The sequence below is a fragment of the Equus asinus genome, chromosome 12 (assembly GCF_041296235.1).
Source record: "Equus asinus isolate D_3611 breed Donkey chromosome 12, EquAss-T2T_v2, whole genome shotgun sequence".
Classification (NCBI taxonomy): Eukaryota; Metazoa; Chordata; class Mammalia; order Perissodactyla; family Equidae; genus Equus; species Equus asinus.
In genome coordinates this window covers 63854224-63875059 of record NC_091801.1, presented here as the reverse complement: position 1 = coordinate 63875059, position 20836 = coordinate 63854224, and the positions used below count along the sequence as shown (strand labels likewise).

At 44.8% G+C, this 20836-nt stretch overlaps 1 protein-coding gene across 1 annotated transcript in view; it reads left to right on the top strand.

The window, feature by feature from the left end:
• Positions 1–331: 331 nt before the first annotated feature.
• The window catches only part of EXT1 (exostosin glycosyltransferase 1), a 271633-nt gene continuing 251128 nt past the window's right edge, over positions 332–20836 (top strand). The window contains exon 1 of the mRNA XM_044780760.2: positions 332–2119. Coding sequence (XP_044636695.1) covers positions 1158–2119 — 962 coding nt within the window. The 5' untranslated portion in view covers positions 332–1157. The remainder of the gene's footprint in view (positions 2120–20836) is intronic.

Below are 20836 nucleotides of genomic sequence, written 5' to 3'. Positions count from 1 at the left end.
GTTCCCCCGGCGCCACGCGCGCCTCTGGGCGGCGCTAGTTCCCGGCGCGGGGACAGGGGGCGGTGCTGCCCAGGCCGGGGTCCCCGCCGGGCGCGCCCAGGGGCCGCGGGGCTCTTAAGGGGCCACCCCCCGCTCCGCCTGCAGTGGCCCACGAGCCCCGGGATGCCCGCGCTCCCCGCGTCCCCGCGCTCCCCGCGTCCCCGCGCCCCCCGCGCCGCGCCGGCGCCTCGGCCGGCGGCCGGGGGTTATGAATGGGCGCAGCGGAAGCACCGCCCCCCCCGGACGTGACGCTCGGCCAATGGCAGCGCGGGCTGCGTGGATGGATGAGGTCAGCGCTGTCGTGTCGGGAATGGAATGTGTAAGTGTAACATTCAGAACCGGGTAACATTCGGCGACCGAACGCGGCGGTCGGCAGCGATCGCGCGGGGGCCTGCGAAGCGCCGCTCGGGGCCGGCACTGCCCGCGGGGAGGACGCGCCGCCGCCGTCACCCAGCGCCGCCGCCGCCGCCGCCTCCAGCCGGGCCGCCGCGCGTCCCGGGGGCCGGCCCCGCGAGCGCAGGAGTAAACACAGCCGGAGTCTTGGAGCCGCTGCAGAAGGGAATAAAGAGAGATGCAGGGATTTGTGAGGTTACGGCGCCCCAGCTGCAAGATGCACTAGCCGGCTGAACCCGGGGATCGGCTGACTTGTTGGAACCGGAGTGCTCTGCACGCGAGTGTGGATGAGTTGAAGTTGCTTTCCCGGGGCTCGTTTTCCACGCTGCCGAGAGGAATCGGAGAGGCAAGGAAATCACTTCGTCTTGCCATTGATTGGGCATCGGGAGCTTTTTTCCCCCCTCTCTTTCTTTTCCTTCGTCTTGTTGCATGCAAGAAAATTACAGTCCGCTGCTTGCCCGCCCTGGGTGCGAAATATTCAGCCCCGCTCTCTCCCGTCCATTGTGCAACCCAAAGATGAAAGACCGAAGGGGAGAAAGTTAAAGAAATCGCCCACATGCGCTGGATCAGTCCACGGCTTGGGGAAAGGCATCCAGAGAAGGTGGGAGCGGAGAGTTTGAAGTCTTTACAGGCGGGAAGATGGCGGACTGGAGCTGAAAGTGTTGATTGGGAAACTTGGGTGATTCTTGTGTTTATTTACAATCCTCTTGACCCAGGCAGGACACATGCAGGCCAAAAAACGCTATTTCATCCTGCTCTCAGCTGGCTCTTGTCTCGCCCTTTTGTTTTATTTCGGAGGCTTGCAGTTTAGGGCATCGAGGAGCCACAGCCGGAGAGGAGAGCACAGCGGTCGGAATGGCTTGCACCACCCGAGTCCGGATCATTTCTGGCCCCGCTTCCCGGACGCTCTGCGCCCCTTCGTTCCTTGGGATCAATTGGAAAACGAGGATTCCACCGTGCACATTTCCCCCCGGCAGAAGCGAGATGCCAACTCGAGCATCTACAAAGGCAAGAAGTGCCGCATGGAGTCCTGCTTCGATTTCACCCTTTGCAAGAAAAACGGCTTCAAAGTCTACGTATACCCGCAGCAAAAAGGGGAGAAAATCGCCGAAAGTTACCAAAACATTCTAGCGGCCATCGAGGGCTCCAGGTTCTACACCTCGGACCCCAGCCAGGCGTGCCTCTTTGTCCTCAGTCTGGATACTTTAGACAGAGACCAGTTGTCACCTCAGTATGTGCACAATTTGAGATCCAAAGTGCAGAGTCTCCACTTGTGGAACAATGGTAGGAATCATTTAATTTTTAATTTATATTCCGGCACTTGGCCTGACTACACCGAGGACGTGGGGTTTGACATTGGCCAGGCGATGCTGGCCAAAGCCAGCATCAGTACTGAAAACTTCCGACCCAACTTTGACGTTTCTATTCCCCTCTTTTCTAAAGATCATCCCAGGACAGGAGGGGAGAGGGGGTTTTTGAAGTTTAACACCATCCCTCCTCTCAGGAAGTACATGCTGGTATTCAAGGGGAAGAGGTACCTGACAGGGATAGGGTCAGACACCAGGAATGCCTTATATCACGTCCATAACGGGGAGGACGTACTGCTCCTCACCACCTGCAAGCATGGCAAAGACTGGCAAAAGCACAAGGATTCTCGCTGTGACAGAGACAACACCGAGTATGAGAAGTAAGTGGCTCGGCTGATGGGGCCTTTGCCGGGCAGCCCTGGGCCCTGTCCACCTTCGTCCAGGTGTGAGGTTGGGGGATGGGGGTGGGGCAGAGGAGCCCTCTGTCCTGTTTCTTCCTGTTCGGAGCCTGGGACTGAGCAACCTGGTTCAGGTGTTGGCTAGGAGCTGGGGACCAAAAGTTTGAGCTTCTTGGGCAAATGGAAAAGCCTGGAGCACTTTCCTGGGCTAAGTAGGCGACAGCGACAGTGTCTCTCTCTTGCTTGGAAAACCTTCAGGGCCATGTGTCTCTTGTGAGAGGTGTGGATTTGATCCAAGTTTGGAAACTGCTTCACTCGTGGGTGCAGGAGGGTGTTTGTGTGGGGGTGTAGGGACCCGGCAAGGCTCTGAGTCCACCCTCAGCCTGGAGACCTTCGCCCAAGATTGATGCTTTATTTGCTTTTCTCACGAGCAGAGAGAACTGCTTTCCCTGGAATTTTCCCAGCCTCCAATTGCCATCTTTCTGTAATCCTTAAATTTGTGTTAGCAATGGAAGTGTAATTTTAGCTACTAAACTTTCTGTGTTTGTCTACGCCCTCTCCCTCATGGCACTCACTTTTATGAAGGGGGACTGTAAATTCTTGGGGCCTGTGATCTTGCATTCGTTCATTCATTCATTCATGTATATTTGTTTGTCTGTATATATCCTGGATCCTTCGAGGAGAAGCTGTTTTTAAAATCTGGGCCTTAGCCCCACTGCTGTAAACTCCAGTTGCTAATGTAGATTCCCCTTTCCCTTTTGTTTTTGTCTATTTGCATGTAAATTGGAGACTGTTACTCTTTGAATGGGCCTGAGATGCCTCCTTACCCTCTGTAGTGAGGCAAGTTTTGTCCTGTTGCTAAGTAACTGAGTTGGATACTTTGTAGCCCTTCTCCTTCCTTTGCTTTCCCAGTGACAGTAACTGACACACTGGATTTGGGATCAAAACTAGTTTCCAGGAATCTGCTTTACCCTGAGCTGGGTGGGTCAGTTTCCTAGTAGATGGGGTGGGTGCCCCACGCTCTGACTTACCTCTGGCTGTGAAAGAGTTAGTGAGCTCCTACAGTGCATTTCCACTTACGCCAGTTAAAAACCAGAGCAGCCTTGTGCTACCCGGGGAAGGAACGGGCACCTCTCGGCTGAGTACAAGAGGAACTGGCAGAGGTTGGCAGATTTTGCAATTGATTCATGAAATGCAGAATAGGCAAAACACTTCGCAAACCTGATTGAAGAGGAAGGGGTATGGTGGGAAAGCAGCCCGGCAGTGAAGGGTTTGATTGTGGTCTGTGGACTCCTCACACGCTCAGCCTCTGTAGCAGTGATTGGAAGGGAAATTAAAGTCCTCCTCTGCTGGATCATAGACAGCGAAGAAGAAAGTATCAAACACTTGGATTCCCCAGCCCCCAGCCCCTCTTGATTTTCAAGCAGAGGAAAAGCCGGAGGCTAGGGTCAGTCATGAATCTCTATTTTACTCTTCTTCAGGGGCAGCTATGGATGAATGTTGGGTGCAGTTGCAATGGATTAAAATGTTCTCACAAAAGAAACAAACTATGGTTAGTAATGGACTGCTTTGTTTACAAGACATTTATATTGACCTATTCCTGTGGGAGCTTGTAAGAAAAAAGTGCTTATAGCCCTTCAGGAATTTCTTTGTCTGGCTTATAGGGGAGTAACTGGAGAGGAAGCTAACCTCTCAGTATCTTCTAAACAGTCTCACCGAATTTTGTAGAAGGATCATGGTGGTCCTCATTCTTCTGGAGGAGCTGGAGCTGAGATCTCACCTTAGGCGGTTTGAATTATACATTTATGTGGGAAACAGCCTCAGTCCAGTAAACGATCATATCTTCTTGACCCTCTTATTCCCCGCAAAATAATTAAATGTCTACGTTCTCTGCTGAAGCTTTCTCTAGAGATTGGCACTGAAGGAAGGAGGGGTTGGTTTCCTAGAAACTTGAATTTTTGCTAATTAACTAATTTTTGACCTCTTTGTGATTGGGCCGGGAAATCTGACACCCACACCCTTGTTTTGGTTTATGTTTAAAGACCACAAGGGGTCAGGCCCTCAGGATTGGGTCTCATTGGAAAAGTGACATTTAGTTGGGAGAGCAAGTTTACTCTTTCTCCTGAGCAGGGATTTCTTTAGCAGAGTCCCTTCTGGATTTTCTCCCTGTTCCCCTTTTGCGTATTCCAGCTCTGACCTTGTTTAATAGGACAGGATGGTGCTGCAGAACATTAGTCTTGTCTAATATCTGCTAATATCCATTAGTCTTGTCTACTCAGAGTTTTAACTCATTTCTCTCATTGGGTTATCAGAACTCTTTATCTTTGAGAAGTGATGCTTGCAGACATTACTGCCTTTCACTGTTGCCTTTGGAACGCATGAAGATGAAGAAGCAGCCTGAAATGTGGTGAGAACAATTGTGTCTAGTGAGCAATGCGTGTTGTGCTCTGGAGTGACAGCAACTCCTGTTCTACTTGTACTGATGTTTTCTATCAGTCGGTCCTGCATATGTGAGATTGCAGGACTCCTCAGATCAAGTGCTGATCTCTCCATGGCTTCAGAGAGGGAGTGATAGGGGAGTTACGGCTACAGAAGTCATCTAAGTCTGACTTCATACCGATTCCTCATGTGACTTTTGATGCATAACCTTGAACATTAGTTTATCCTTTTGTGGAGTGGGATTTAGACTGCATCAGGGGTGCTCTAAACATTCATTTGGTAATGACTTGTAAAAACGCCATCAATTTTCATATACTTCTCTTTTTTTTTTTTTGGAGGAAGATTAGCCCTGAGCCAATGTCTGCCACCAATCCTTCTCTTTTTGCTGAGGAAGACTGGCCTTGAGCTAACATCCATGCCCATCTTCCTCTACTTTATTTGTGGGATGCCTGCCACAGCGTGGCTCGACAAGCAGTGTGTAGGTCTGTACCCGGGATCCGAACCAGTGAACCCCGGGCTGCCAAAGCAGAATGTGCAAATTTAACGGCTGCACCTCTGGGCCGGCCCTCCTTCTCTTCTTTATTAGCAAGTGCCTATGAAAAGGCTTCAATTTAATTTGCTGCTGTGAACAACCACATATAAGTTTGCTTTGGACTTGTGGGCTTTGATAAGTAGATTGAAAATTTATGGTATCATGGCGAGTTAGGCTCCTATAGAATATGTACAAGTGAAGCAACTGAAAAAAATTGCTTTCAGTGAAATTTAGCCTTATGTGACAATAAAGATTTGGTGCTGAATAATTGTGGACTTCCATCTCACCTGCACTTTGGTGAAAATCAGACATTTCTTAGTAAAGGTAGAGAAGAGCTACATAGAATGAAGGATAATACTTTTCTCTCGTAAAAGAGCAGTCATTTTGACCCAGACTTCCAAGATTATATGAAAACATCTATTTTTATGACACCCGTAATTAATTTTCATCAGTTACATATATTAGCAGATGTAGATGACACCGGCTAAAATAAGTCGCTACAGTGATTAGAAGAGTTGTAATGAGGCTTTAGAGAAATTCTTTCTATTTTACATCCTTTGAGCTTCTTATGCATCCTTACAGAATTACTGTACTTTTGCGTGAACTTCATGGTTCAAATCCCTTCAAAGGGCATTATTGTGAAACTTCAAATTTGGCTTTCTGAAATAGAAGAAAGAGAAGGAAATGAGAGGTGGCTTCTATCTTTGACCCCTCCAAGGAAAGCAGTGGCGAATATTTTAAGCAGCTCTTCTGGGAACAGGCAGGATTCTGTGCAGGCCTTCTTGACATCTTTTCCTGTGTTTGTTGAAGCTGAACCTTACAATCCTGGTATTTTTCAGGGTGTTGAAGCTAAGTGATCGTTGTGCTTCCAACATCCTCATCTTTAGAGAGACAGAATAGTCAAGGGATTTGCTTAAGGTCAGAAAGCTGGTTGGTGGCAAGGGTGGCCCTAGAATGCAGGCCTTCTGACTTTCTCCTCTTGACCTGCAGTCTTCCGTCTTCAGTTACAGACACACTTGAAAGTTCTCTAGCCGCTAGATCCTTATTGATGGTGTTTCTCATGGCATTTCTCTTGGAATCCTTTGGGAAGCTGAGGATGTCTTTAGACAAACTTTGCAAGAAAAAAACAACACATACACTCACAATTATGTGCATTTCGCATGCAAAATTATGAAGTTGGCAAGTGTGTCTTCTTACACTGAGCTTCTAGATCTCTCTGCTGCCCCCTTTCTCACCTCCATCTGAACTTGCTTTCTGGAGAGAGAGCACTTGAGAGCCTTATTTGCTAGGAGTCCCTGAATACAGGTTGAGGTGTTCGTGCTCTTTCTGGGGACGTTTCCATTTTGATTGAGTCCCGTTCAACAAATGATGGTTTAGACTGGAACCTGTAACCTCAGCTGGAAGCCTGCAGGATTTTGTCATTCAGGGAATGGCTTGCTACTAAGGCTTGGGCAGGCCCCACCTGTGGGAGGCCACCTTTGGTCCCCCTGACTGTGACAGCAATTTTGGAAGGCACAGACTTGGCAAGAGGGGAGAGGTCACACCCTCAGGTGGTGATTGTTCTCTTTGTCAGAGGGCCCACAGAGGGGCCTCCGCAGAGCACAGTGCTAGAAACACCTACCAACAATGACCTTGAGTACGCTAATGTCACACCAAAGGTTGTGCCTGATAGGGCCTGGCTGCTTCGCTCACAGCCGTCTTGCAAGGTATCTTAAGATTCAGGCCATTTCACAGGTGTGTAAACTGAGACCAGTGGTGGTGAGCTGGTTTGTCCAAGGCTGCACAGCCTGAAGGAGCTGAACCGAGACTACCGCCCGGGGTTTCTAGTTCCTGCTTCTCTTCTTTTCACCCAGGCCTGCTGCTGCCTCGTTACGTTCACTTTTCAGCACGGCCTGGTCAGAAGGAACCAGGTCAGGCTAAGTGGTCACTGGATTCTGCAGTCCCCTGAACACGTTCCCTGTTCAGACGTGAACATGGGAGCTCGTGCTTCCGTGAGCTTAATGACTAATTGTTTTTACTTAAAACTCTTCCACCTGTGACCAGGTGCCTTGAGTAAACAGGGAGTCCCTCAAAACTGGAAGATTTGTTGAGTGCCTGTTATTTGAATTTACCTTTATTAGCTCATTTAAGCCTTTCAGCAACAGTGTAAGATGGCTTAAATGCCCATTTTACAGATTAGAATGCAGTCTCCGAGACAGTCAAGGAGCCCAGAGTCAGATCTAGTGAATAATTGGTGGTGATCTAACGAGGGGTCTTGGGTTCCAAACACCATTCTCTTTCCTCTACAAAACGTTATGACTTTAAACAATCAAACAAAATTTCTGCCTGTTTACATATTAGTTATTAGTGGGGTTAGTGTGACTCAGATGTTTGTCTGTCAGATCTTTTGTTCCCCCTGCTTTCCTTTAAAAACATGTTTCCCAAGAAAAAAATGGGCTCAGAGATGCGATAAAGATGGCTCTAAAAGCATTGAACTCTGCCATTCAAGGAACATTGTAACTTTGTCTACATAGATTCTGCTTTGAATTCTCTCCTAAGAAAAGTGAGGAAGGAACTGTGTGACCTTTGCCCTCGCTGATAGCACCCTGCTGGGCTTGCCTCTGTATTGTAAGTGAAGAGTGACATGGAGACTGGAGTGACTATTGCCCCAGCTAGGCAGTGTGATCCAGTAGAAATGGGAGACCCATTGGAATATTCCATTTCTTTCCTTTTTTTTTCTTTTTTCTTTTATTGAGGTGGTTTCTAGCATTGTGTAAATTTTAGGTATACATCATTATGTTTTGACTTCTGTATAGACTGCACCAAAAGTCTAGTTTCCATCCATCCTCATACGTATGTGCCCCTTTAGCCTTTTCACCCTCCCCCAACCCCCTTTCCTTCTGGTAACCACCAATCTGTTCTCCTTATCTGTTTGTTTATTTGTTTATGGAAGATTCCCTTTCTGACCGAATGGGCTAGTTTCCTGGAGAGTACCACGCTACTGCTCCCAGGTCCTTAGGCTCCCTAAAGAAAAATGGCACTTGAAAAATTAGGAAAGTTATACACAGCACTTGTGGGAAAATACAGAAGATATGAAGATGAAAATGAATTTCTTCTCTAATCTCCATTGTAAGAACTAACCACTGTTACTAAACTTCAGGGTCATCAGCCTGTTACACCACCCATATATGCCTCTATGATAATATCATTCTCTCTCTGCATATCCAAGTACCTTGTATACATATGTCTATTATTATTTAATTAATAGTAAGTAAATGATGAATTCAGCACATTTTTCAAAAATGCCTTGTTTGTGCCAGACACATAGGTGTTGAAGCAGCTGGGGCTGCTGCCGTGAGCAAAACTAACTCTTGACCATTCATGTCTGTCAGTTATACAAAGTCAAAGTCAGACTTTATATATATTTTTCTACATTGCTTTTTTCTTCACATTACTCCAGGGCATTTTCCTGTTCTAGTAAATAGGAGAATCCTATTAAAATAGGATTTTTAATAGCTGCATGATTTTTTTTCTAACTCATAGCTGTACCATAGTTTATTTAACTATTTACATTTTCTTACTTAGGGGTTTCCCTTGTTTCCCATCTTCTTTTTATTATAAGGAAGTCTGTGATGAATTTTACCGTATTGAATATTTGTTTTCTTCTTGTTTTCTCTGTCAGCAAACAACACAGAACTTCCTCTCCGCCCCCCACCACCCCTCCACAATCCCTTTTGGAAGAGTAGGTATTTTTAAGGTGAGTCTGAGCACCCATTTAGTGAAACAGCCGTCATTAAGTGACTGCTTAGATAAACATTTGTAGGTGTTAATTGGTCCTATAGGGGGTCTTCAAAGCTCCCACAGCTTCTCTTCCCTTTGAAGTTTTGTTTTTGCTCAAGCCCAGAACCTCTCTTGCTGAGCAGGTGCCCTCACACTTCTGCTGTCTGCGCTGGTCAGCCTTTCCTGGGATGTCAGAATCCCCAGGCCTAACCTGGGTGGATGTCATGGTTTGTGGCTAGCTGTGTCTGTTAATCAAGGCTCTCGTTTCTAATGTCTCTTTGGTTGTTGACTCCGTGGTACCTTGGAGGTGAACTGGGGCCGGTGGCTTTATCTCTGGGCATCCAGGTAAGGTCTGGGATTCTAAGTGCAAATGGGGCCCTATTCGAAGTGTTTAAAACCGAGACAGGAAACAGAGTGAGCCGACAGTTTATGCCTAGTTGTGTTCAGGGCTTTCTTGGCATCGCAATTGCTTTGAACAGCAATGAGGTTTGTGGGGATACACTTGGTTTATGTACCCTTGTTCTTCCGGGAAGCCCTTTAGAAGACAGACTGTGACCCTGGACCAGGGAAGTGGCTGACCCACGCAGATGCGTGGACTGGGTGCTTGACTTCTCAGCCTCAGTTTCCACCTCTGCAAGTGGGGATCATAATACTCACCTCACAGGGTCATCAAGAGGTTCAAATGAGGCAGAGTGTGGGAACATACCTTGTAAATGCTAATGTGCTCTCCAAGGTGTTGGTATGATTAAAAACCATCTTCCTGCTATTTTCTAATCAACCACAGAGGTTCACTTAGTTTCATAACTTGGCTCTTCTTAACTAAGGCATAGAAATAATTCTGCTCATCTCTTCCTTGATACTTAATCCCCAGGAAATTGTGGTAGGTGCCCTGGTAGCCCAGCCATTGCTTGTGTGGGCTGTGGAAAGACCTCCACCGGGCGTTCAAGCTAGAGCTTGCAGGTGGCATGGGGCAGGGGTGGGAGAGGTGGAGGGGGTCTCTGGGGCAGTCAGGCACTGCCTTGGTTTCATGTCCTCCAAGTTCCCTGTTTGACTGCTCTAAGAATGCAGGCTCTCCCTTTTGCGGTTGACTTGCACGCCCTCACCAGTTGAGGGTGACATTCGGAGGGGTACCTTGTCTGAATGGAGCTTAGCTACTCAGTAACCTCCCTGGGCTGGTTCCGCAGGCCATTTAATTGTGAAGAGCAGAAAATCACTCAGCCCACCTTCAGTCACAGGATAGATTGGCAGGGGACGTGGGACAGAAACTGAAGTGGAACTGCTCCAGTAAGTTCTCAGGACCCAGCATAATACCTGGGATTGGCTCCTTTCTTCCCTCTCTGGGCCTTCATGTATTCCTTGGCTAGCATGTCTGTCCCTGGGTGTATCTGCCAGCTACTGGCCAGTCTTTCCTGAATTCCCTCATTCAGGCCCTCATCCAAGCCTGATTGGCTTTACTGGTGATCATTACTCCTTCTGGGGAGAGCCATTCATATTAGGCCACCTCTTAGGCGTTGGTGGTGACCTCATCAGTTAAAAGATTGCCCTGTCACCATTCTTGATTTAATTGGTGGCCATCCTCTTGCAAAGAACAGTCTGAAGTTGCTTCCTGGAACAGGGGACTGTGGTTAGGGGAAGTTGGCTGTGGCAGGCACTGTTAAAGCCATATCCTGTTGGCACTGACATATTTGAGCCCAGTTGATGATGATGATAATAGCAATGGCAACTAATATTTCTTGAGAGTATAGCGTGTGCCTGGTAATGGACAGTATCTTCTTCAATCTTTGTGTCCACCCTAGCAGGAAGATACGTATTTTAGATGCAAAACCAAGGCAAACAATCTTTAAAAGTGACGTGCCTGAGAACACACACCTAGGATGTGACCCGAGGCCATCTGACTTCTAAACCTGTGTTCTTTCCCGGGGCACCGTACTGCTTCTGCACAGCTGGAACTGATGTCATCAAGACCACACACTCACAAACAATAGTGTGGTTGATTTATAGAGTATCACTTGGGTTTCTCACCTAGAATTTATTTAATCTTCCTTTAAACAGACAGTTCTCAACAGTTTGGTAATCTGGTTTCTCAGCCCACAGTAGATTAGAAGCAATAAATTTAAAGAGAGGGGGTTTCTTGCAGACAGATCTGGGAAGAAGGGACAGCTGGCAACCCAAAGGAAGGAAGCAGGCCAGGAAATATAAGATGTAACGCCTAGAAGAAGTAAAGAGGCATTGCAATTTAAGAACAGCTGGCCCAGTGCCCGAGAGTGTGTCCTACAGACTCCTCAGGAGTGTGCCTGTAAGTACCAGCACTGCGCACCGTGCCTGACACCAACCAGAGTTTCTGTAAATATTTGATGAACTACACCATGGTACAGTGTTGACCATGAGCCATCACTTGTGTACACTGTCCTTTGTTTAAGAAAGTAGAGGAACAAGTAATGCATTTTATAACTTTTTTAACCCCTGTGGTTAAAATAAAAATATTTTGGTGTTCCTGAGAAATAAGCTGTCCATTTGAAAACTTGTCTACCCAGCTTAGCAAGTTCTCCAAGGGCTCTGGGTACGTGGGGTCTCCTTTGAGTTAGCGTTGGAGTTCTGGTGTTTGTTGCTAACCTGTATTTCTGGGGTTTATGACACATAGCAGTACTTTAGAGTTAGAATAAATGAAAAGCTTTCTGGTATTGTGGTGTGGGCCTGTGGTGCTAGCTATTCTTGGTTGACTAGTGCCCCCAATGACATGGGCTGTGGGCTCAGGTAAACACAGTTGCCTTGGGCTGGGGCTGGCCTGCCTGCCCAAGGTGTGGAATATGGAGGTTGGGGATTGGAGAAGGGAGGTGCCCATAAGGGGGTGAGAGGACATCTAGTCTGTCGCGTAGGGGTTGCCCTGGCAGGTATGTTTGGGGCACATCTATAGCCTGCTGTTTCCACATTCCTAGGGGTGCCCAGGATGGGAACTGATGGATGGAGGTATAAAATGGATTTCACACTTCCTGTATACATTCTAGCACCCTGACAGATTGGTGGAAATCATCCACAGCACTGCTAATAAAAAATATGACCACGCCACCACCCTACTTGAACTCGCCTTTGATGCTTCTCTCATAGTTCATTCACATGAAATCAAGTTGGCATTTGTCCTGCTCTGCCTGCCTCTCCATCCCTGGCCCCATGGCAGAGCCACGGTCCTCCTCCTTCTTCCACTCCCCGTACGCCCTCTTCTCTCTTTCTTGGAAAGCTGCCCTCCCGCTCCATCTTACTTTTTCCAGAGTCTCTTGCTTGATGCCTCAGACTCGGTCAAATTCTCCTGGTGTGTGCTCTGATAGAACATTTAATACTTGCCACAGCTGTGGTCAACTGTTTGTTTTTCTCTCTCCCCAGTAGATTGTACAGGCCCTGAGGGGAGGATTCATGTTGGTTTTTCATTAATTTACCAACAGATACTTATTGAACACCTACTGTATGCAGGCACTGGGGATTCAACAGTAAACCAAACAGACACACGTCCCTGCCCTCAAGATGCTCACCGTCTAGTGGATGGAGGCTGATACCATACCAGTTATGTCATATGTTAAAAGGTGCTAGATGCTGTGAAGGATAGACGGAAAGGAGTTAGGGCAGTGGGTCTCTCCTAGGGAGCTTCTCAAAGAACCCAGGTCCTGATCCTGGCCAGACTCTCTAGCGATGAAGTTCCAGGTTTTTATAAAGCTCACTAGGTGATTTGAATGCACAGTAAGCGTGGGAGTGAGGGAGGGTTTTGCAGTCTAAATGTGGAGGGGAAGGAAGTCGTCCTTGGGAAAGTGACATTGAGCTCACTCACTGTTGGTCCTTCACAGCCTAGCACCATGCCTGACCGACCCATACTAGGCACACGGTTTTTGTTGGATAAATGAAAAAAAAAATCACATTTATTTAACCAATGGAAATGTTGCCACTGTTGACCATAAATTCAAAGTACGGATTCTGTAGATGGCACTCTCTGGTTTACAGCACAGGCCTTCCCATGCCTCCTGCAAGTTCTGTTGGATCATATGCTGATTCACCCAGAGTTTCTTTTTGTTTTCAAATGGAATGTTTCTTCCAATAAACTTTATTTTTCCCCAAGGTAGTTTCTTTCTTTTTCTTTTTTCTTACTGTTCTGTTGGACGTGCGTGTCAGTGAAAGCAATTAAAATGAACTGAGGGGTTTGCGGCATACTACAGATCTGAAGAATTTATTGCTACAGGAGAAACCATTGTGGTCTTTTTATCATTTAATTTTAACAGTCTGTAGATATTGGGACTTTTTGTTCCCCCTTAATTGCAATTTTTCTCCCAAATGGTGGGTTGAATTTAACTTTTGGCTTACAGTTTTTCTCAGGTTATGTCCAAACTCTGTTAACTAACATTAAAAAATAGCCCCAGGATATATAGTGACATGGTGCTTAATTGAGCTATCAGGCTTCTAATGAATTCATATTGAGATTTATCATTTAATTAAAAAGCAAAGGGGAAAAAAAGCACAGGAAAGGTGTGCAGTCGTTTCTCCTACTGGCCTCCATTTCCTGTGTTTAAAATCTCCTGTCTTGTTTATGTAGCTTGTGGAATCATATGGGATATTGCATAAAAGTTCTGACAATGTATAGAAAAAATAGAGGATGTGTTGTACCACAATTACTTGCCTTCTTACTAGGTCTTAAAAATCGATTCAGATTTGGTGGGAATCATATGACACTTGATTAGGTATGAATTACGTTTTATGTTTTCATAAAGCTTGGTATGGTTATTTTCCAAAATGGTTTCTAGGTCTGTATATCTGAACCAGTCTGAAACTCTAATCAGAGGGAATCTAATACTGAAATGCTTTTGCTTTACTGAGAGGCAGAGAATAAATTTTTCTTGAAAACACCATGTCTTATATGCTACATGCTCCTTTAAAATTCACACTGCATTAAAAAAGCTACTTTTAAGCGACACCTTTTATGATAACTGCATTTTTAGGTATGCAAGTGTAACGTTGCAAACCTGTAAATGTGGGACAGCCTTTTATTGATTCAAAGAGTAGAAATGTATAATGTTTTCTGTGTTTAGATTGTAGAGTTATATTACATGCTTTTAAAAAAATTGAACAGTGTTTTATGTTCAGATAAAATTTAAGTACCTCGATGTTTAGTATAGTTAAAAGATGGAGTAGTATTTTTCTGCACTTATTTTAGATGTGGACATATCTAAGGAGTAACTCAAGTAGGATAAAAGAAAGCAAAAAGGATTAAATATCAAAATAAATTTTTTTTATTGAGATATAATTGACATATAACATTGTATTAGTTTGAGGTATATGGATTTTATGTCTATATATAGTGAAATGATTACCACAGTAAGTTTAGTTAATATCCATCACCACACATCATTACAGATTTTTTTCTTGTGATGAGAATTTTTAAGATTTACTGACGTAGCAACTTTCAGATATACAATACAGCATTATTAACTCCAGACACCATGCTGTACATTACGTCCTCAGGGCTTAGTCATCTTATAACTGGAAGTTTATACCTTTGACCACCCTCACCCATTTCACCCACCCCCCACCTCTGACAACCACCAGTCTCTTCTCTGTCTCTATGAGTGTGGGTTTTTTTTAGATTCCACATATAAGTGAGATCATACAGTATTTGTTTTTCTCTGTCTCACTTATTTCACTTAGCATAATGCCCTCAAGGGCCAGGCGTGTTGTCCCCAATGGCACGATCTTTTTCTTTTTTAAGGCTGAATAGTATTCCATTATATGTATATGCACACCACATTTTCTTTATCCATTCATCCATTGATGGACACTTAGGTTGTCTCCACAGCTTGGTTATTGTAAATAATGCTGTCAAAATGAATCTTAAGTTTCTATGAAAATAAGCTCAGAAGTGAGCACCCTTAAATTCAAAGTATGAAGTATATATTCTAGGGGGGTGCCTCCTTGGGCCTCAGTTTCCCTTGTCTGGTTTTCCTGCACAGAGACCTATGAGCTCATCACTGCTTGGGGCCATCAGTTCTGTACACACATGCATATGTCTGTATGTCTGTCATATGTTTGTCTGAGGAGAGGAACAAAGTTCAATCATGCTTTCATGGTGTCAGATAGTTTTGTCTGCAGGGAAGAGCACTAAGATCATGGAAGTGATCTTAAAGATCTAGTGTAACTCCTACATTATATAGATAAGGAAATAGAGATCCAGGGAAGTTGGGCAGCTTGCCCAAGGTCGTGTAGCTGGTTGTGACAGAATGGGGAATGAAACACATATCTCTTGACTTCCAGCCAAGGATGGCATGGAGGTTGTGTACACGCGCTCTGGGAACTAGTGGCTTCAATTTGAATGGCTGTTCTGCCACTAGCTGTGAAACCTTGGGCAGCTTACTACTCTGCTTCCGTTTCTTCATTTGTAAAATGGGGATAATAATAATTCCTAGTTCATAGAGTTGTACTGTGAGAATTAAATGAGTGATATTACATGTAATGTGCTTAGAAGAGTGCTTGTAACATAGTAAGCACTCAATCAATAACCATTGTTACTGTCCTGAACCTGTTCCGTTAAACCACGTTAGACTTGTATAATTTCAGGCTTACCGTTTGTGTGTGTTTATCATTGTTTTCATTGCATTTCTTTCATTTGACCTGTTTACAGCTCATTATAATTGCAGTGTGTAATATGATACAGCCGCTTGCCAGTCAGAGAAGATCAAGGTGGTTTGGCAAGTGCCCAGAATTCCAACCACCTGTTGTAACTGTTGCCAAAATACAGATTTTCATTTCCCGGAAGTTGTTCAGCCAAGGGTGCAAATCATTATGAATTTATGTCTTTAAAAATAATTCTCCTTTTACAAAAGTGTTATGTTTCCCACCTGTCTGTGAAGCTGAGCAATCACGTGGGGCTTTTTGTTTCTGCCTCTAGAAAAAAAGCATTAAAATGGTGGCAGATGTGCCAATGGGATCCCTTGAAATGACTTTCTGAGATAAATCCATGGGAGATGGAGAAGATAAAACTATTTTTTCTTCTCTAGCAATTCAGATAGCCGAAGGAGCCATCCCATCATGATGGGGTATTTAGCAAGTCAGGGAGCAATAACAATGAATAACTTTCTGCTTTCAACAATTTGCATGGCTATTAACAATTGACGACTTTTCCTTTAAGTTGCCATTATCAGCAGCAACAGAACCCAGACCTTTGCACCATTTCTGCGAGCTAAGTTTAAGCAGTGTGTGCTTATCCCTGATGATAAACTTATAACAGTGTCAAGGTGAACATTAGGGGGCCAATTTTACCCTGGGTTTTGAGGATCTGGGAGGGTTCAGATACATCGTAATGTATATTTTCATTCTTTCTCCCAGGAGACACAGCTGCCGTTATGAACAAACCCGTTGTTAGAGCTTTTCTGTAATACCATTTCTGCCACCAAATCCAACACGATCTGATTCCTACTCGATTCCACCCTGTAGCAGGCGTTGCAGTGACTGGGGTACAGCATGGGTCAAACCCTGTCCCTTGGATATTCACCACATCCAAAAAAAAGCATGTTAGAACAGGATTATATCCTTGTTGTAAACCGCAGAATCTTATAGAATGTTCTCTAACATCAGCTTTTGAAAAAGAGACTCGGGAATAATTTACTAAGTAGAAGTAAAGTGAGACCTTCATGCCCTCATCTCACATTTGATTGCTTGATTCCACACAGGAAGCAGGTTTGCATTTTACATACACTAGTGACTATAGGGCTGTATTTGTATGTGGAGTAAATATTCAAAATCCAGATTGTTTTTTTCTGAGAATGTTTCTTGGTCAAGTGTCAGATATTATTTTCTACCAAGAATCAAGGTGCTATTTTTCTTTAAGGTATGCTTTTTAAATTTTGGGTGAGGAAGACTGGCCCTGAGCTAACATCTGTTACCAATTTTCCTCTTTTATTTTTTTCTCCCCAAAGCCCCAGTACATAGTTGTGTAGCCTAGTTGTAAGCCCTTCTAGTTCTTCTATGTGGGATGTCTCCACAGCATGGCCTGCTGAGCAGTGTGTAGGTCTGCACCCAGGATCCGACCCAACGAACCCCGGGCCGTGCAAAGCAGAGCGTGCGAACTTAACCACTGGACCATGGGGCCGTCCCCCGAGGTGCTGTTTTTAAAAGTACTGCTTTTTTGGTCCCCTTCTCCTTGTTCCAAAATTCTCTCATCTCTTCTCCACAAAATAAAAATTGCCCTTCCTCTTCTCAGTAAATTGACTTGTAGATTCAGGCAGCAGCAAGATATTTCCAACGAACTCATTTAATTAGATGCGGTGAATTAATTGGACTTTTTAGACATGTCTGTGAAGGTCTAAAATACTCACTTTTGGAATTCCGGGTCGGTGGCCTGGGAAGTTTCCCAGTTCACACCTATTCAGGACATGGTGTAAGACCTACCATTTGAAGCCTGTCACTTGAGTTCCCCTTGGGGGTGTAAATAGCGGACCATAAATCAGCAGGCCTTTTGGCCTGCCCTTCAGCCCCCGGCATTCCGTGCTTATCACCCACCTGATCAGCAGAAGCCTCCATTAAGCATTTCTCTGTCCACACAGCAGGTGAGGTGGTAGCCTCAGGGTTTGTTTCCAACATGTGCGGAGGGACTCTTCTCCCTGCTCTGTTCTCCCATCCTCTAAAATGTATGGGGTCTGGGCCTGCAGGCTTAAGGTCCTCCTTATGTTCTGTCATTCAGGGTCCCGAGAAATTCTAGAATGTAGATTCAGGGCAGTTTTAAACCTTAGATCATTCTGCCTTGCCTTATAATTATTTAGTTTTTGTCTTCCTACGTTTATACACCTTCCCAGGTCAAGCTGGTTCATCCTCCTCTGTATGTCAAGTTCACCCCCCACTGCAGGAGTTTGCCTGACAGGTGCTTACTTAAATGTTACTGTACTTGATGAGCTCTTTGTAGTCCTTTCTTAGTCTAGAAATTCCTGGACCAAAACAGATGGAGGTAACACTGTGGCATACTGTGGAAATTTTCATCTTCTTTGTAGTTTTCTTCAGTGTATGTCTTTGTCAGAAATAGATCAAGGGGGCCAGACCAAAAAAAATGTTCGGATCAAACTATGCAGCACCTCCTTTCATGATGGGAAAAGGCAACTGATGGGCCCTTTCTTGCTATGATTTGCCTCCAAATATCTTTTAATCACAAAGTTACTTGGATGTTTCACACTTTATATTCTACTTGGACTCAAATTGGTAACTCTTGTCTCAAGACTCGTGTGTTTGTTTTGAATCTGTTTTGCTGGCATTCACAGTGCTGGGCACATAGCAGATCCTCAAGAAATGCTTGTTGAATGAGTGTCTTTTGGTCATGGTGGCCTCTTAATGGAGAAAGACTTTTGAAACTGAATTATTTGAATTCTTTAATTTTGTTTACAAAATTAAACAACCCAAAGGGGATGTTGTATAGAAAAATAAGTTTTGAGGCCAACCTGGTAGTGTCGTGGTTAAGTTCATGTGCTCTGCTTCGGCAGCCTGGGAGTTGCAGGTTTGGATCCCCAGCGCAGACCTACACACCGCTCATCAAGCCACGCTGTGGTGGTGTCCCACATACCAAATAGAGGAAGATGGGCACAGATGTTAGCTCGGTGACAATCTTCCTCACCAAACCAAAGAAAAAGTTTAGAAGAATCCTCTATCCCTCTAACCCCACCTTGAGGTTCTACACAGTAGGAGTGAAATTAGAGATTCCTCAAAATCAGATGATGGTTTGCAGCTTTGAAATAACTTGAGCCCTTGATTGTCATTTTAGCTACAAGTAGGTTCTCGGCCATAGTTCTGTAGTATCCCTAAAAGCTTGCATTATGGAACTTGAACTGCATTGTATTGTCTAAGACGGGCCTCAGTTTTTGGCCAGGTACAGTTTCTGTTGCTTCCTTCTGGGGAGCAGGCTGAGAGAGTGAAGGCGTTGAAGAGAATTGTGGTGGAACTCTCCAGGCCTCTCCACGACAGAAGAACCTTCTGCTCATTCCCTTGGTGCTTCAACTGCCCCCCTCCAATGAAGGGACCCACTGTGCCGTTGGAACCAGAACCTCTGTCCCCACTGTCTGCTGATGAATGGGGCACCAGCGTGCCACGCTCAGCCAGCCATCTGTGGTGCAGTCAGCTTTCCTGAACTCTAATCCCATGTCATAAACCATCCACAGGAGGCACAGGGGTACAATTCTGTGGCCTCATCCACTGGGGACATGGTTTCCCACAGTCTAGCCTCAGCCTGGCACCTCCCACCACCGCTGACAAGGATGCGTTTTACGCATGTCTCTCTCCTAGGTACTCTCCAGCCTTATCAAGGGACCATCAGAAGCACTTTTTTGTGGCTGTTCCCGAAAGCCCTCTCGCCAGTCTGAGTCACCTCACCCTACCCTACTTCTTCCTTTTAGTTACTCTTTTCAGTAACCCTCCCTCCTTCCTGTGAAGGCTTGTGTTCACGTGCAGGCACTTGCACACACGCGCTCACACTCTTCCTGTCCCCTCGCTCTCCCTTATCCTACTCCAAGCCTCCTACTGCCGTTCAAGTCAAGCTGTTCTGGCTCATAAGGGTTCTCATCTCAGAAGCTCTATTTCACATTTAACTTTTAAGATAAAGCCACTCAAGCGTTATAGCATAAAACAAAGTCTGGTGAATGTTTTGGGGGCAAAAAAAATTTTTTTTAAATCCAGATTGCAGAAGTAATACTTGAGCATGGTTCAAAGTTCAACATTACAGAAAGTGAAAGTGACCTATAATACACCCCCCGTTACCACCTTTAACAGTGGAGTGTATATTTCTTTCTTTCTAGGCACATAGCATTTTGTTTCTCTTCTTGAAAATAGGATCATTATATATTTATCTCCTCTTTGGTAATTTCTTTTTCGAATCAATTAACTATACATCATGCATTGTCCCATGTCAGTACATATAGATCTTTTTTTTTGTCTCCCTCAATTTAACAGCTATAGGTTATTCTGTTTTGAAAACAATCCTTGGGGTTAGATTACAATAAAGTGTTCAATGTGGCACTGGACTCCTGATCACACTATGTCTTTCTGTTTATTCACCCCCAGTTCTTGGTCTGAGAACAAGCAGTAGCCTAAGTTTTTTCTTTTGTTTTTGGTGAGGAAGATTGGCCCCGAGCTAACATCTATTGCCAATCTTCCTCTTTTTGCTTGAGGAAGATTGCCCCTGGGCTAACATCTGTGCCAATCTTCCTCTATTTTTGTATGTGGGATGCCACCACAGCATGGCTTGACGAACGGAGTATAGGTCACCCAGGATCTGAACCTGCAATCCCTGGGCTGCCAAAGCAGAGTGCATGAATTTAACCACTATGCCACGGGCTGGCCCGCTAAGTATTTTTTTAGCAAAATGACTTTTCTTGAGGGGAGGGATGACTAGTTTAAATGCTTTATTTCCTCATTTGTCCACCCCTGTTTAAAAATCTATTTTAAAGGCTAAAAAAGTCTTAGGATTTTAATTGCTTTTTTATTATAAAATTAATACACAATTTATTTTTTCCATTTAGCCTAAAGACCAATGTCCACTAACAAAAAGATTATCAGTCTCATGTAACAGAATCAATGAAAGTGTTCCACGAATCGGGGCTACTCTGAGATTCAGAATTGTGGATGGTAGAAGTTGGGGTGTGACCCCTTACATAAGTGTGGTTTGGAAAAGGTTCGTTGATATCGTTTGTGGAAAGTTGGTTGGGAGATAGAGTTGCAAGCTGTTTCATGACGTTTCACACAGTGCTTTCAAAATCTCTGCTTATTTTCTGTCTTGACACCAGTGAGTGCAAATCATAACTGGCTAGATGATATCAACGTTTAGGACCAGGGTGGAGAGTGGGTCTTGCTATGATTTGATTGAAAACAAACAAGAAAACAGAAGCAAAGGGAAAAAAAAAGTAAAAAAGGATACCGCATTTTTCTTATTGTGGGACTAAAATGCTGCATGCTGAATTTTCACT